At 39.9% G+C, this 17,050-nt stretch overlaps 2 protein-coding genes across 3 annotated transcripts in view; one reads left to right on the top strand and one right to left on the bottom strand.

Moving 5' to 3' along the window:
• The first annotated feature begins 40 nt into the window (after positions 1-40).
• isl2a (ISL LIM homeobox 2a) lies at positions 41-5,490 on the top strand. Its single transcript, XM_079450427.1, has 6 exons — positions 41-647; positions 1,048-1,237; positions 2,034-2,296; positions 3,305-3,588; positions 3,746-3,913; positions 4,647-5,490. Exons 1-6 carry the CDS (start codon positions 590-592, stop codon positions 4,761-4,763), a joined length of 1,080 nt encoding a protein of 359 aa, XP_079306553.1. The 5' UTR covers positions 41-589; the 3' UTR covers positions 4,764-5,490.
• A 3,351-nt stretch (positions 5,491-8,841) lies between these two features.
• Positions 8,842-17,050, bottom strand: part of scaper (S-phase cyclin A-associated protein in the ER) — a 105,301-nt gene continuing 97,092 nt past the window's right edge. For both annotated transcript variants that reach the window (XM_079449835.1, XM_079449834.1), the window contains 3 exons: positions 11,929-12,120; positions 9,946-9,994; positions 8,842-9,656 (listed from right to left, as the gene is read on the bottom strand). In XM_079449835.1, coding sequence (XP_079305961.1) covers positions 9,553-9,656; positions 9,946-9,994; positions 11,929-12,120 — 345 coding nt within the window. In that variant the 3' untranslated portion in view covers positions 8,842-9,552. The remainder of the gene's footprint in view (positions 9,657-9,945; positions 9,995-11,928; positions 12,121-17,050) is intronic.

The raw sequence follows: 17,050 nt of genomic DNA, 5'->3' as shown, positions 1-17,050 counted from the left end.
TCTCGAGAACATATGGGCTGGAGTTCTCGTTACTGCCTTTGGTAAGTAAAACAATTAAGTAGAACATATATAGGCTGTGTGTTGTCTTTCTTTTCATGGAGCAGCAAGCTTTGAGATTGGGGAGATTTGAATACTATAAGAATTGTGTTTTTCGTTGAGTCGTCGAACAACTGAAAGACATTAAAAACTTGCATCGTGTGTTACGTTTTCTCCCTTATAAATACATTTTAATAAACGTTATTTCCACATTTGTTCAATAGCGTATACATGCGCGGGCCTAACTGTTTCTTCATTCTGTTAAAGGCACTTCCACGTTTCACAGTTAGGTTTGAAGAAACAAACGTGCGTGTTTGCCCATCAATTGCTCGGTAAACTGTATTCAAAATATTGCCCTGCGCTCCGGACTGCTGAAGTTCTGGGGCGCGTGGTCCAGGTTTGCATGTGACGTCAGGCCTCGTGACGTCAGGAGCCGTGTCTCTGTGTTGCTCTTCCCACAGTCTCCTCGGCCAGAAGTTATTAGTCAGCTCGGGACGAAGCAGTTTCCCCATTCCATTTCCTCCTCTATAGCCTTCTGCCTTAACCCTCCTGTATGGTGGATATTCTACCCCATCCTTCTTTCTTGGGTGATATGGGGGATCATTCAAAAAGTAAGTGCTGGGTGCTTTTTATTTATTCCATTTTTTGGTGTAATGACTTTAAATGAATATTTGATATATATGATATTTTAGAGCGCTTTGGAGACATTAGGGTAATCTTTTCTATTTTCTCGAAGAGCTCTCACGCATTATACTTCGCTAAATTCCACCTAAACAAATGTATCATTCCTAAACTTTTCTCAAACGGAAAAATGTGAGTTATCTGCAGACTGGTGCAAACCCGATGTCATTATAATGTAAAATACAACAGTCTAGAGGCATGTCAAACGAGGGTGCGTGAAACACGAGCTCATATGTATATACGCTTGTATTTATTTACGCGATGGCGGTGTTTCGGGGGATTAAATGGGGGTGCAGTCGGTGGACGCTAATGCCTGTTCTCCATATCCAGAGAAGTCTGGAATCGCCATGTGTGTCGGCTGTGGGAGTCAGATCCACGATCAGTACATACTGCGGGTGTCCCCGGACCTGGAGTGGCACGCAGCCTGCCTGAAGTGCGCAGAATGCAGTCAGTACCTGGATGAGACGTGCACTTGTTTCGTCAGGGATGGCAAGACTTATTGCAAGAGAGATTACGTACGGTAGGAGCCTTTTGTGATTTCAGAGCTTTGGAATTTCGCCGGGGCCCTGTTTTTGCACAGATTTGTGACCCAAACTGATCTAGAGATATGGGGAAAAACCTGGTATTATAAACTAAAAAGGTACAGGCCTCTTTGGTAAACAATCTTGGTTTGGGGAAAGAAAACTGGGGAATACTGCACTCATGCTCCTGCTAAATTCCAAAAGCATTTTAGGGTTTGCGTTTTTAATTTTTTGTTTTTAATATTTCTCATCGGTTCATATCATTTTAGTTTTTTGTGTCAGTCTTTATTTAGTTTTATTTTAGAGACTACTTTGTAAAGCGATGTCATTTTCTAAAAATAAAGAAGTGTGTTTCTTGGTAACACATGCATTGTAATCCTTTATGCATTGTAATTCATCCATTGTGTCATACAATACATTTTATAATCAATTGTATGCTCTTGTAAATAAGAAAAACTAAAGTTACAATGCAATTTAATGCCTATTTCAAGTTAAAACTGTAATGCGTAAAAGGCGCATGACAAACATTTTATTTAACCTGTATTTAACGTGTAACCATTAATATTTCCGAATTATACTTGTGCTTTCAATTTATACACGTTGATAAAACAATGCATGAGAATGTGTGATATGTGCAATGTCTTAAATATAGAATAGTATAGTGTTTGTATGCCTTTTCGTTTTTAATGCGTGTTTTTGTTAGCTGTAAAATCGAGTTGAGATTTTGTAAATTGCTGGAAGCACTGAAAAGCGACAGTAAAAAAATAAGCAAATGTTTCTTCTCAAAACTTGCAGGCTATTCGGGATCAAATGCGCCAAATGTAACATTGGTTTCTGCAGCAGTGACCTGGTGATGAGGGCTCGGGATAATGTCTATCACATGGAGTGCTTCAGATGCTCGGTGTGCAGCCGACATCTGCTGCCGGGAGATGAGTTCTCACTGCGGGATGAGGAGCTGCTCTGCCGGGCGGATCACGGGCTGCTGATGGAGCGCGCTTCAGCCGGGAGTCCCATCAGTCCTGGAAACATTCACGCCAACAGGCCCCTGCACATTCCAGGTAAATAAAAAAAAGCCTAAAGAAGAATCAAATATAATAATGAATACATAATAATAATGTAACAGTATCGATGTTTTTCTGTTGTTATTCTAATTCGACTCAATCGTAAATAAAATCGTATAGCTGCATTATTATAACTCATAACGGAATTGAGTCACTGTACGAATTCTGACTTTTTATTTCACATGATGTATTCATAGCAAAAGCGGATAATGTTATTAATAAGTCTCTGAAAGTCTGTTAGCTGCGTTTTAGGCCTGCAGGGCAATCTGAAGATATTTGTTTTCGTGCAAATTTACTGATGGTGGACTGGCTGAGATTGAGGATATTGATGATTGAATTAACATGGACTGAAATTAATATGAAACCGTTTATAGCTATTGGCATCATGGCTGGAAATTATGGATGCGTTGGCGCAGCGTATTACTGTGGAAATGATTCTTTATTTTTTTCATAGTGAGGATATTTAAACGTGTATCTTGATGTATTTTATTATATGCATTGTAATGACTGTTGGCTATATGAGCAGCCCTGTTACTTGTTGGATTTAAATGCAAGGAAACATTTAAATACTTTAATATATAAAAGGCGTGAACATGTCAATTTAAGCTAAAACTACCATTATGTTATTGATAAAAACATCCAGTTCAGATGTTGACCCCCCTCCCAAATGCTTAAAAGTATCGTTTGTTTAAACAGCACTGCGTAATCTCCAAATGTTCTGTTCGATTATTTGTCACCGGTTTACCATCTTATTACTCCGCTTTACAGGCACTTATTGTCTGTTATATATTTTTTATTCTCGGTCGAACTTTCCACATTTTGCACATACAGCAAAGTTGAGAACACCGACTATTAGTCAATGCCCTGAGGCGTTCTGACTGACGTGCACTTGGCAGCAACCCGACGTGCGTATGCGCAATTGCACCTTCAACAAAGCGTGCTCTTCTGCAACGTCTCGAAATAATGAAAAGGCCGAAAAGTGATTCACGTCCATTTTATTCACAGAACCCGTGCCAGTTCGACAGCCGCCTCATCGGAACCACGTCCACAAGCAGTCTGAGAAGACCACGCGTGTTCGGACAGTATTAAACGAAAAGCAACTGCACACTCTCCGGACTTGTTATAACGCGAACCCGCGGCCGGACGCGTTAATGAAAGAGCAGCTCGTGGAAATGACCGGCCTGAGTCCGCGCGTCATACGAGTGTGGTTTCAAAACAAGCGCTGCAAGGACAAGAAGAGGTCCATACTTATGAAACAACTACAGCAACAACAACACAGCGACAAAACGGTATGGAATCTATCTATGATATATATATATATATATATTTGGCATTGTCATGTTTAATGATCGAGTGCGCATTATGCTCACAGACATGCATTAGAGTGTTGGCTGCTTAATTGAAATGTGATATGTGTCGCTAAGGGTTTTCCTCCACCTCTTGCAGAATCTTCAAGGTCTCACGGGAACGCCTCTGGTGGCAGGCAGCCCGATTAGACATGACACCACAGTCCAGGGAAATCCTGTAGAGGTTCAAACCTATCAGCCTCCCTGGAAAGCCTTAAGCGAGTTTGCCTTACAGAGTGACCTGGACCAGCCCGCTTTCCAACAGCTGGTGAGGACTACCATACCCAACGTGTCTTTAACAGTTATATGTGCAGCAAATAATTTTTCGATTCGACTCATTTAATAGGTTAAGAAAAATATATAATTTTAAGTCTGATCCACTTGCTTCTGACAATTGGAGGCTTTTGCGCATTTGGTAACCTTCAGATGCACCAAACTCATAATACATTTACGCGTCCCTAAAACTCGCAGGCGTTAATATTTATGAATTAGCAGTTTTGATGTGCATGGTTTTTTTTTGAGGGATTATTTAAAAAAAATCATTTGGCTGCATATGTTTGGCTTGTTTTAAAAAAAGCGCACGTCATGCATGACAAAGTACGTTATATGTACAGTATAGGCCTACAATGATCTACGTGAGTCGTATAGGATAATGTAAATGTCACTTGCAAATCGTATGTAAACTCTTCAGTTTAAGCAGATTTGGAGCAGAGATGTACACACTATAATGTGTTATTTTTAGCCCGCATGGTTCTATCAAAAATGGATAAACCCAACCGATTGTTTAGAAATAAACACACGCTGGGTTGTTTGAGTCAAATCGCCGAGGTGTTTCAATCCAGGGTTGGGTCAAACTTTTTTGTGGGGTTGTTAATTTACCCAACGGTTGGGTTTGTCCCTTTTTGACCCAGCTACGGGTCGAAAATAGCCCTGCATTCTTTTTGTGTATTAATCCCTTCGTGCTGACAGCCTACTGATTCCCAATTCTCCCCCTTCCGTAGGTTTCATTTTCCGAATCGGGTTCCTTGGGTAACTCGTCAGGTAGTGATGTGACCTCTTTGTCATCGCAGTTACCCGACACCCCCAACAGCATGGTGCCCAGTCCCGTGGAGACGTGAGAGCCTACCGGAGAGTCCTGCCCCAGCATGCCCTCACCCGCCCTGCATGAGAACCCATCACCTCACCGCCTCGAACGGAAAAAAGGGATTAACCGAGATGGATTTAAACAGTTTGCCAAACGGAGGAACCTGTCCAAGAAACTTTGGGGTTTCCAGACGTGTTACAAAACTGTTCTTCAAGCATTCGGACCGTACGCCGAGGATGTCAAACGGAATACGAACACATTATTTTGGTTTTGATGATGGACCACTGTCAACCAAACGAAAACAAGAGTCTTAACAGTGTTTATTCAACACCATCAATGTGTAGCTTTATCAACAAGTGGTGTTTTCCTTATAAGACCGAGGCCACTTTTTTGTCTTAACGCGCATGATCTTCGAAGATGTATAGAAACTGAGTTGTAAAATATTTTATCTTAACGAATGGAGGACAGATTGTATAAACTTCTCGATTAAAAAAGTAAGTTATTGTTATTTATTGTCAGGACAACCGTCCGTACCAAAAACTGAGAAATTACCTTAATAAACGAACTTAAATGCTGTTTATGTCTGAGAAAGGAAAATCTGCATGCAAAGATGACTATATCGTGTTACCTTTACACATCTTTTTTTATATTATAACAAGATGAGATACATTTCACTTTCAATACACAGGCCTGAGAATAATTGTTCAATGAGCTGGCAAAGACAACACGAACAACGTGAACAGAATTAAATAGTGAATGACATTTCAGTGTCGTGATATCTGAATTTCTTCTGCAGAGAAACTGAAAATATATGTTGCCTTTTTATCAAATTAAATGAATCTGTTATTAGCTGTCTGAAATTTTGCGTTGAGTATAGTTTCAACGATTGTTTTATGATCTTAACCACCTTTTTCAATTGTATGTTCAATTTATTTCTGCGTGTTGAGGTTAAAGGTTCTTGACTGCGCACTACAACCAAATCTTTCAAAATACGCACCGATTTCTTGTCCCTTAAATCTAAACGCCTTCGCTTATTATTAAAACAGGCCACGTACACGAACCACTGCACGACAAATACAAATGCATTTGATACATTTGGTTGGTTTAAGCACCATTTCCACGGTCCTCTTCTCTGTTATGTCCAGCCTCTGATACTCACAGTCTTGGCCTTGAGCCATGAGGCGATTCACAGATCTCTGATGCGTCACATTCAACCCTTTACAGAAGATACACATTCCACTCCGGTATCAATGAACGCCGAACAATGTATGTATCTCGCCGACCGGATGCTGAATGAGTCATTGAAGCCCCAGCAGGCTCGTGCAATGATCAATCTCGTGTTGCTCGTAAAGCTGCGAGTCTAGACGGAGGACAGGCATCGGCGGCCTCTTATCGGCGCTCGGCATCACCTGCAAATGAAGCACAACAAACCCGAAGCCACCTCTCTGTTAACGGGACCCCCTTTCGGCAAACGCACCCCTGCGTGTCCAGGGGCTTATTTACATTCCGGGTCAGAAATTAGCCGCTGGACACAGAAGACCCGACCGAACTCACCGCGGCCCATTTTGTTTGGATAATCCCCGAAAATGCAGATAAAGAATATAATCGCTACGGTTTAGCACGGTGTTAAAATTCCTCTTACTTTCCTTTCTAAAGGACTATGTTAAACGCCATTCAAACTTTGTTAGATTATTTCGGATTTGGCTATTTGTGCTTTTTTAAACACAAGCGCAATAATTGAGATATTTCAGAATATATATTGAAATCTTCTGAACATCACAACTAAACAGTTTCAACATGTGAAATATAAAAACTGAGTTGAATTCATCCTGTTTGATTTTTCACTAACAATCAGTTTATAACATTGAAAAAAGGTTAATTTTGCGCAGATTAGAACACCAGACGTGCGTAAAGAATTATGACGTCAAAACCAGTCTGATGCGTCATATACGTGTAAAACAAAGAGCTGCCATTAAATTAAACAAAATGATTTCCGTTTATAACCAGACAATAATCTATTCACGCCATATATTTTCAAAAACATAAATATAAAATCGTCTTCTAAAATACACAAATCCCTCACATATCTGTCCTTTATTAAAAAAAGGGCTCATTTCATATTTTTAAATGGTGAACTAGACTACGTGATGTCAAAATCCATTCATGTATCACTGATAATAGCAAACTTAAAATGACGAAACACCTTCTTAACTTTGTCTGAACGACAATTCTTTGCAAAACGCCCACGGATTGCTTTAAGAACAAATAAAGATTTAAATGTCACGGCCAGAGGTCAAGAGTTAGATCTTGGTTCAAATTCCGTCCCTAATTTAATCATTAAGGACTAATTAAATAAGCGCACACTTAAGCCAAGTTCATGTTTGTACAAAACAAATCTTTAAATTCTTCACAGATTACATCTCTCTCTCTCTTTGTCAATGTAACTGTAAAAGCCCACAGTAAATCTTTTGTGCATTTTTCCAAAAATCGACGGGAGTTAGAGTTGAAACTAATATTTATAATATGACAGTATATTATTAACATCTAATTGACCCGTTATAATTGAACAACAGGTCAAACGATGCGATGCAAAATATTCAGCAGTATTTTCAATATGACAAGAGGATCTGATGTTTCGTTTTTATTCATAATAATGAGAATAAATAAATAATCCGAGGAAGAAAAAAGGCAAACACATCAATTTCGATATTTTTCGTTCGGTTGCTTTAATAAGCGGAACTGTGTGTATGTTAATAAACTAAAATATATCAAAAGTTTATTTTGCGTTTATTAAAAACATCGCCAAAGGCTATTTCAATACCTATTCATTTAAATAGACAAAATATTAAAATATTTATTTTATACTGATATGTTTATTCTTTTGAACACAAATCTGATCAAATGTAACTCAATTAACTATTAAAACAAAAATGTTATAGGCGTGCTCTTCTAAACTGTAAGAAATCTTTGATTAAACTCTAATGTTAACAGTTTCTAACATTTACTTTTAAATGACAAACATGCATGTTAACAATTTTTATCAAATGCAAATATTAAAGCACGGCTTGTCGAACACTCTATCAAATATTTTGACTGAAACGCTTTCGTTGGTATTTCAATGTGTTGTCTTTAAACTGTTCAAAATGCACATCTGTTTCTTTAAATGTTCATCTATATTTTGACACGAGAAACATTCGTCCAAGTCGACTTCTTCAAAAGCGATTTTCCTTTGAAACCCAGTCAAATGTAACTCAAATTAAAGTAGAAAATGAGAACCATTTCAGTAAACTCGAAACAAATTCAGCAAACCAAAAAATGTGAACATTCATAATTCATAAAACTGCCATGCTAGCTCTGACAAAAACATGAGAATGTCAAGCTCTCCAATGGTTGTGAAACAGCAAATAATGGTGTTGGTCTGTAAAAACGGTCTGCAAATCACTGCTGAGCCTGTTTCAGTTATACACGGCCACTTTATTCTCCAATTCCACTAGATCTTACATCAAATGCATATGACGGGACTGAATGTAAAAGCAACAGTTAATAAATTCTCAGAAGCAAACCCAAATGACCTTGATTCCCCCCCACATCTTAACACATCCACATTCAAATGTGATGCAGAAGTGATGGCCGTATGAAACTAGAGGTGGATCCGACCTGAGAGGCTCCAGTCTGTGTTGACACTGTATGGAGTGCCTCGGATGCAGTGGTGTGTAGCTGAGTCACACAGGTACGGATCCAGCGAGTAAGCGAGAGAGAGAGAGTGGTGCCCTCGTGCCGGCGAGGACCTGCGTTCGGATAAAAGGCCACAAGGATTTTACAATGCAGTTTAACCCACATTTACAGTTTTCGCTGTTTCTATTAGCAAGCTTCCCATTCAGATCTGTTGCTTTAAAAATGTTTTAAAGATTGTAGACGGCGTGTCACCAACACCAGTGTGATGCAATTCTATCAACATGTGGAAATGTGCAACTTTTAGTTTTATGTGTTGTCTGTACAACCGAATAATGAGAACATGTATTGGATGAGCAATAGACGAGGCATCTATTGTAAACATCCTTTTTGAGTGTTCTGGAAAAATGATTCTCACTGGACAAAAAACAACACAGAATGCACATTAATAAATATTTTATTTAAGCCGTCAAAATCATACACAGTTGTCTTAAATGAAACACTTTTTAAGCGCTTCAACGCTCAAGAGAAAAACGAGTGCGTCAAGGAAAAACGTGTCGAATACGTGTATAAATTACAGTATAAAAAACAAAATCAAAGACACAAAATGACATGTCGGCTACAGTAAGAAACCTTCATCCATGTATTTTGAACAATTGACGGATGACGTACCTCGTCATTCTCATCGAATTACATGAGAGCTTATGCTTGTTCTACTTTGTTATATTTACAAAACAATACAACAGCGACCTTCGACAAACCCTACAATCGACACACCCACAAAAGTCAAACGGAAAGTTTAGAAAGATTTCGGTTCTTCTGTGAAACACACGATCACGAAGAATGTAGCGTTTTACTATAATTCAACTGTTTGTAAAATGCGGTTTATTGCTATAAATAATTGTGTGGCCGGTCAGTGTGTCAAAACAGTATTTCAATGTCATTTTTACTTTGATGTACAGTTACCAGGTATCAACCTCTCGCAAATCAGACAACCGGTTTACTTCAGTCCAGTTAAAAGTTGTTGACTGTCCTTCTTGTACCATAAACCCTTTCCAGGACACTTCGTATTGAAGTACACTGGGTTTATTACCAAATGTGGGCTATGTGCTCTTGCAAGTGACTACACCGTAAGTGTGCGCTTTCATCGCTCACTCCTCCTGCTTGTTGAGGAAGAACTGTAGCGCGGCGTCCCATTGGTCTCTGGGGAATCGGTTGGAAAGGTCGCAGAAGTCCAGAGGAGCACAGCCCTTTTCTGATGGAGGAACACAGAGATTTAAAACTAACATGAGGAATAAAGAGGCGTTGACTGAATCAAGGGTCCATTTTAGGCTAACTAATGTAAGTTTGGACAAGAAGTTTGCCGAATCTATACGAAAGTCAGAGCAGCAAATGCATTTTCTAACGCTCCATGATATGTATTTAAGCGCACGTGTTTGTTCAGCTCTCAACCTTCATCGGCGCGAGAAATCGTACACAGCGGATTGTTTCACCTTGTTTCTGCACAGGGTCAAACGTGGCAAATAGTGTGGTTAAGATCTCACCTGCTTGTGAAGCCCTGCTTTCCGATTGGCTGTCGGTGTTGGCACAGTCCTGGAATAGACAAAACCAAAATCAAACAGCAGATATTTTACACGTTATCCACACCCCAGACCGGGTGAAACGGAGTGGCGGACGTGTGTTGTTTTAAGAAAATGTGAACATCTCAGCCGTAACCTGGTAGTTTTTTAGTACGTGAAAACGAGTGATTCAAAATATTTACATTTACAAATGACCAGCTCTTAATTTGAATATATCAGCGATATAAAGTACGAGTATTCAACGTAGAGGAAAATCTTTAATTCAGTACAATACAAATAAATAAATCACAGCGATGTCATGATTTGTGATCCTTTATTAGCAATCCCCGCCCCTTTTCCATAATCCCATCTACTAGATAACATCATCCGGTGATATTACCAGCCCAATCGCTTTCTCTGCCCCCCTCTTTCTCCTTTTACACCGGACGACTAGCTTACAGAGAAGAGAAGGCATGTTGTTTTAAGAAAATTTCTTAACCACGACCTCTACAGATTGTCAAGTCAAATCTAAAGTGGATCATTTGCATATATATGGTGAATTCAAGTAGATTTTTCAAATTGGGCAACGACAGCAATTTTATTCCAGTCTTGAAGGTGCGTAACCCTGAATGGATGAAGCTTGTGTCAGTGTCGCGATGCCGAGGTTCAGGATGCACTTTGTCTTTCTATTGTTTGAACAAGATGACAATTCCCTGTCCTTGCTGGAGTAAGAGCTAATCTTTCCTTAAGTAACAGCAACGGCGGTGTAGTGTGGGGAGCCCTGTCAGGACAAAGATGAAGAGAGAGGGTGTTTACAAGAGGCTCAAGCAGTGGCAGGTAAATCCACTCGTACAGAGAGGAAACCATCCATCTGGGAGACGGAAGTGCTTCATTTGGGACAGTTTAAGAGAAAAAACAAGGAAGGGCAGGAAAACAAATGGAGGGTTTGGACTGATCGTACCACAGGGTGATAAAATCCGGTAGTGAAGATAGTGAAACAGATTAAAGATGAAGTGTGTAAATCTTATGCCACTAATGGAAACAACAGGAAGTGCAACAATTGTGACGGGTTTTAAACTAAGGGTGTTGCGATATACCAGTATTGACTATAACCGTGATTATTCATATTGCGTCAATATGACACGCATGATAATACGGTAAATAACGGTTTTGCGTATAATTTAGCAATGATTAAATCAATATGTTTTTTAAATAATTAATAAAATTAAAGACGTTTTAACAAAAAATACAAAAGATATCTTAACAAAATGATTTTCATAATTCCTTTGGCCACCAATAATCGTGATATTGTGCATGCCATATTTCATAAAAGCTTTAAAAGCTCTCCCTGCCACTATTGTTTGGATAAAAAAGTAGGCCTGTATGAAATATGTGCCATTTGTTCAATTTGTTTTGCCCAAGGAATTATTTAGTAATGCACTGTATTATTACAACAAACACTATATATACATATATATATATATTTGATTGTAGGGCTACATGATAAAGGTAAAATGACAATGACAATTTTTTGCTCCAAATATTAATAATCACAAGTATTTTGTTAGTTTATATTTCACTTAAGTGCATAAATTAAACTTTCCAGCCAATTAATATGTTTAATCTGCCGCAGTTGAACTTCCGACACCATATCTTTATTGTGCGCTATTTACACAACGTTTGTTTGACGTTATCGTGATGATGTTTTGTGCTTGATTTTTACGCTCAACAATTATGCTAACTTTATCGTAAAATTCAACAGTCACTATTACGATTAAAAAGTTATAAATCGTGAAGTGCTAACTGATTATTAAATGTCATCTGAAAAGGTTTTGTGTTTTGGAATTTTGACACATTGTTTTTTGTTATACATTTTGGGTCATTTTGTGTTACATAAATAAAAGCGACAACACAAGTACGAGTTAAAAGTAACACATGTGCGAAGCTCATGAAGTTCATGTGATATACCTGTATGAAGGTGGCCAACAGTACGCAGCTCATTTCTTGTTGCAGGATGACCTTGTTCTGCGGGTTATTGTAGCAGGCGCAGATGAGCGACGGGAAGAGCACTTTGATGAGTCGCGGGTGGCTGAAATACTGGAACGGCAGCTGACACAGTTTCTGCAGAACGCTGGGCTGCCGGCCAGACTGCACGATCACCTGGAACACACACATACAACCGGTGAGGCCAAAGCCATGGGCGGCTGTAAATCAACCCACCCCTCGCTGCCCACCCCACGCGTAAATCTGCCACTAAAACAACACACAAACAGCCATTAAGAGGAGAAATAGAGGGCACTGCCTCCCAGCGTACAATTACACTCCATAAAACACAGACAGGGATGCCTCATCCACTTCTGAACGTACGCCTGTTCAGATCCGCCCCATGGGAGGACGTGCTCGGTCGTTCTGCAAAATGACAGGAAGCAAATGTCAATCGTTGATAGGTGTTCTTGTGCAATCGCAACCTCAGGGGGTCCTAATAAGTGCTTGTTGGTCAGATTTGGGAGCTGAACCCTGCGTGAAGCACACACAAACTGGACCTGTCCCACTTTAATGAATGAAGTAATACCCGTAATGGAGCGCATCCCGTGTTTCCCTTAATCACCGCTGTCAATCACTCCATCAAAACCAAAAGCAAGCCCATGAAATTAAAGCCAAAATCATGTCTGATCAAACGCAATGCATGGGATGGGAAAACAGGGCTCTCATTGCTACAAGCTTCCGATTAGGAGAAATTTGGGACCCTGGGAAGGGAACTAAAGAGTCAGAAGGTCACCACAGTAAATCCTGACAAGAGGGATTTGGGGCAAATAAAGAGAGGGAGCGTTAAACAGTGCCTATTACAGGTACACACATCCATGCATTGCCGCTCGACCCCAAACGCAAACCATAAGGGGGGGACCGGGGGGGACATAAATTACCAGGATTTACAAGATTTTAAAAATACTCTTAACAATACTTTCCAGAGCATGCTCTGCTTTAATAATACCCTTCAGGGGTTTAAGAGCACGATAAACAAAGTGATAACTCACCCCTTTTATAATTTAACAGAAGAAGCATCTTAAAACGCCGTCCTACAGCAGCGTTCAAAGGCTTCAGGCCCATGTCGCTCTGCATTAAGAACTGTTTAAAGATACCACGCAGAATGACTCAAACAAGCCACCGTGGAGCCGTTTAATGGCAGAAGTATAGACCGCTCTCGGATCCTCCTGTATTGACTAAACATGGCTCAGAGGCTTTTCGCTGAGCTTGCATGATAGTGTTCTTCTGCGCTGGAATGCACTAAAGAGCAGACTTGATGCGCTTTCACAGCAGCATCATCGAATGAAGAAATTAGTCAAAAATCGGATCTGGTTGTTTTCAGCTATGAGCTGCGTAGTGTCAGAGAGGGCGAGATGAAGGAGGGTCTTTTTGGAAGCCAAGCTGTGAGTACAGAATCAATCTCCTCTGCCGGTTCTGGACAACGTGGGAGCGAGAGATACAGTGGTATTGTATAATTCATGGTGATAAATGACAATGCTGCAGAGTTATCAGATACCAGGTTACCTTATTGGCCCTTCGCGCCTTCCCGTCAAACCCTGGACGTTCAGTGCTTGAAAAAATGAGCGTGTTCAAACGCGCGATCTTAGGGCGAGTTCGCATCACAAGTTTTTCCTTTTGTGTAACAAAGGGGGTCAAGAAAGGCATTTGAAACTTATTTCAATGTGTCAAGATTGGAGAATAAGCAGCAATTTAACATTTTCATGTTAACTTGTTTATTTGAATTGCATCTTTGAGTAATGAGCAAATATTTTGTAAACTAGCGTGATCTCAGGAGAATTGGATACTATTTTACGAGGTGTCTAAAATGGATTATACCGTCCGATGTGAATCGTTCAAAAATGTACGATTAGTTTAAAAGTAATACAGAAGTCAAACTTAACTGTATTGGCGTGAGCATGTGTTGGCAAATTCCGTCAATTTTGTGTAAATTGTTTACAAATATTTACCAAGAAATGGTTAGTAAAAATGTACATCATTAATGTGTGTGTGTTTCGGTCTATGGGGATGCGGTTTGCGCCCACAAATCACGCAGCCATCTCATAATCCTTCAGCATGCGGTGCTTCATCTTCACACGCCTAAACAACATGTGCCCCCTCAAGTGTCTGCGTGGGGATAGAAAACGTACAGCTCCGTGGGAGCAGAGGTTACCTCCGGCCCCAACCCAGGCAGTAAACTCACCCATCTCCCTCTGACCCAGAGTAATAGCCCTGCCCCTGACCGGCCCCAAACTTGGATTAGGAGCTCGGCCAAGTCCTCCAGTACCAGTGTCTGCAGAGGTATCCATTCAGTCACTGACATCATAAAAGCAACGGCAGGCGTTTGAACTTGTGATTCCTCCCCCGCTTAAACACAGATGGCCATAAAGTAAGGAAGAGACGGGGTCGAGCGTCTAGTGTTGTCTCAAGTAGAGAGGCAGTAGTGTTTTCAAACAGGGTCATTCTTTTACGGGTGGCCCGTTACATAACTCCCAGCCTGTCAACTCAAAACAAAGGGAGCGTAAAGTTAATGCAGCGAAACGCAAACATGCACGCTCCGAGTGGCTCAAGGTGAGGAAGGAAGGAGACCTGTAAGCCGGGGTTTGTTCTTTGATGAGAAGTGGATAAGAAGGTGGAGGAGAGATGAATGCCAACAGTAAAATTGATGGACGATAGGACACGTGGAACCACGGCGAGTATTTATATAAAAAGTCAGTCATAGATTAAAAAAATGTATACAGTTGTTTCAAAGTTGTATCACGTGTAAGCGTGTAAATTCAACGTTTCTGTTTATACTGTAAAACAACTATTGACTTAGCCGATGTGAAACAGGACACATTACTGGATTCACGATATGATAGTATCACAATATTTTGAACCAAAGGAAAAAATACCACTTAAATATACCTAAATTAAATGAAAATAGATGAAGTTATTAAAATATGAAAAAGATCGAAGCTTTTTGTTGAACTTTGTGATGGACCTGACAACAATCAAGTTTAAAGTATTCATAACAAATCAATAAGTCTGTTGCTGGAAAATGAAACAGAATTTTAAGAAAATGAAGATAAAACCCACAAAATTTAAAACACAATATTAAAATGAAAAAAACAACATTTGACGTGGGCCACCAGGACAACCAATAGGATTAAACAGTTGTAATATAGTAAAACAAACACTACATATTGTATTTTGTATCGCGATATATCGTGCACTACAGCTGCGGAACAAATAAAGAGATATTTCAGAGACTGTTTTTCTGACTTTGAAATTTACAATCAAGTATGTGTTTATGTAAAATTATGTTTTTTGTTTCATTCTGTGAACTACTAACAATACCCCTACCAAATTTGCATTTGATTGTGAAGAAACAGGTAAAAAAATACTGAAGTTCAGATGGACTTTTAAGCACTTATTTTTTATGCGACAACCTTGATTTTTACCACATTTGTCTGCTCATGCTGTCAGTGTTTCACATTTGCTGTTGGATGACTTTGGATGATTTTGCTGCAATTCAACAAAACCTGGACTGGACTGGACACAATACATGTAGAAATGCGTTGAAATGAAAATTTGGAATAGTCTCTTAAATTATTCTGTGGTTTTATTGTGTGGTGTTTTAACACCATCAGAATTTATTGCTGTGAATAGAAATGCATAAAATATAATAATTTAACGAATAAACTAAAACAATAAACGATTAGCAGCCACCGAATACCCGGCTGTCACGCAATCTAATTTACATGAGGAGAGGGAGCAAATTTACATCCAAATGTAAATTAATCTACTGTATATGGCACGGAAACTGAAGCCAAAGAAAGTGCTGAATATATAACTACTAAAATCGTCTGGTTTCAGTCAGACTTACAGACTAGAAAGTGTGTGTGGATCTGGCATTGAGCCCCCTGACATCTTTTTTTTCAGACAGGAGTGTAATTTGCTTCATTATAATTTAAAGCTGCGTAAAACAAGCCTATCCAGCAAACGATCGTATTGATAAATATGTTTAAAGTGCATTTTTAAAAGGTTTTCCGGCAATAACCTTCCAAGTGTCGTGTGATACAGGCCTAAATGCTGTTTTTAAATAGAAACGGGAGGTGATGACCTTGATGCAAATGTGCCAAGACACCTCAGCACAAATGTGTCCGCTCTTTCCAAACAACCACAAATCTCTCGCTCCGCCTAAAGATGAAGTAAAGCAAGAGGATGAGAGAATGTTGGCTCTTCTGATAAGACCGGAGGACAGCCTACATACACAAATGCAAAGAGATCACTCAGAAGAGGAAGTTATGGCTGAACAACCTTATCTGAACAACGCCCACCGCCCCCCTCTCAACCGTCCGCCCAGACGACCTGACGGCGACTGGTACACGGGAGTGTAAACATCAAATCAAAAGACAAAAAAAACTGTCGTTCCCTCGAAACCGAAAGATTGTTTGTTCTCATGAAAACGCCATAAAACCGATCAGCCTGGCAAAGGATCACTTGAATTATTACCCATTGCCGAATAAATCAAGTGTCATATTCGATCGCGCGAAAGATAATCTTTACTTTTGGAGGAGCCGATCTGACCTGGATCACGCTCAAACGAGGCATTAGACCCAAATGGGGCCTTAAACTCTGAAAGATTTATGGGCAAACAAACAAAGTAGAAAGAAGGAAAAATCTGACAAAGCAACAGTGTCTTCAACTTTAATTCACCCTTCAGGGAGGGCGTAAATCTGCCTCGTTGCCGTCACCCAGAGCCGCCCGTCAGCCGTTGGGAATCAATGGCGTTTGTTGAATTCCCGAAGCGCCGGCTTGCGGTGGTCTGGTCCAGGCAAGCTAATCACAAAGGGTTGGGTTATCACTGCGCTGATGGACTGTTGAAGGAACATTTCAACGACAGTTAACGTGGGATTATAGCGCTAGGAACAACACTAGGCTTTGAGGGCACGGGAGATAGCCTTGCACTTGTTGGGAAGTACATGTACACGAGAAGAGGCGATAGGTTAAGGGAGATAAAATAAGCGTGGTTGATAAACTCAATCCGGCTATTATGGAGGTAAAATGGTATTTAAAAAAATCA

The sequence above is a fragment of the Barbatula barbatula genome, assembly GCF_947034865.1.
Source record: "Barbatula barbatula genome assembly, chromosome: 25".
Classification (NCBI taxonomy): domain Eukaryota; kingdom Metazoa; phylum Chordata; class Actinopteri; order Cypriniformes; family Nemacheilidae; genus Barbatula; species Barbatula barbatula.
Note: the sequence above shows the minus strand (reverse complement) of the source record. Positions and strands in the feature narration are given on the sequence as shown.

Bases quoted from the DNA above. Each gene is read 5' to 3' on its own strand.
- isl2a (XM_079450427.1), top strand. From the start codon at position 590: ATGGTGGATATTCTACCCCATCCTTCTTTCTTGGGTGATATGGGGGAT. The intron at 2,297-3,304 runs GTAAATAAAAAA...TTTTATTCACAG, and splicing joins CAGGCCCCTGCACATTCCAG to AACCCGTGCCAGTTCGACAG. The intron at 3,589-3,745 runs GTATGGAATCTA...CACCTCTTGCAG, and splicing joins AACAACACAGCGACAAAACG to AATCTTCAAGGTCTCACGGG.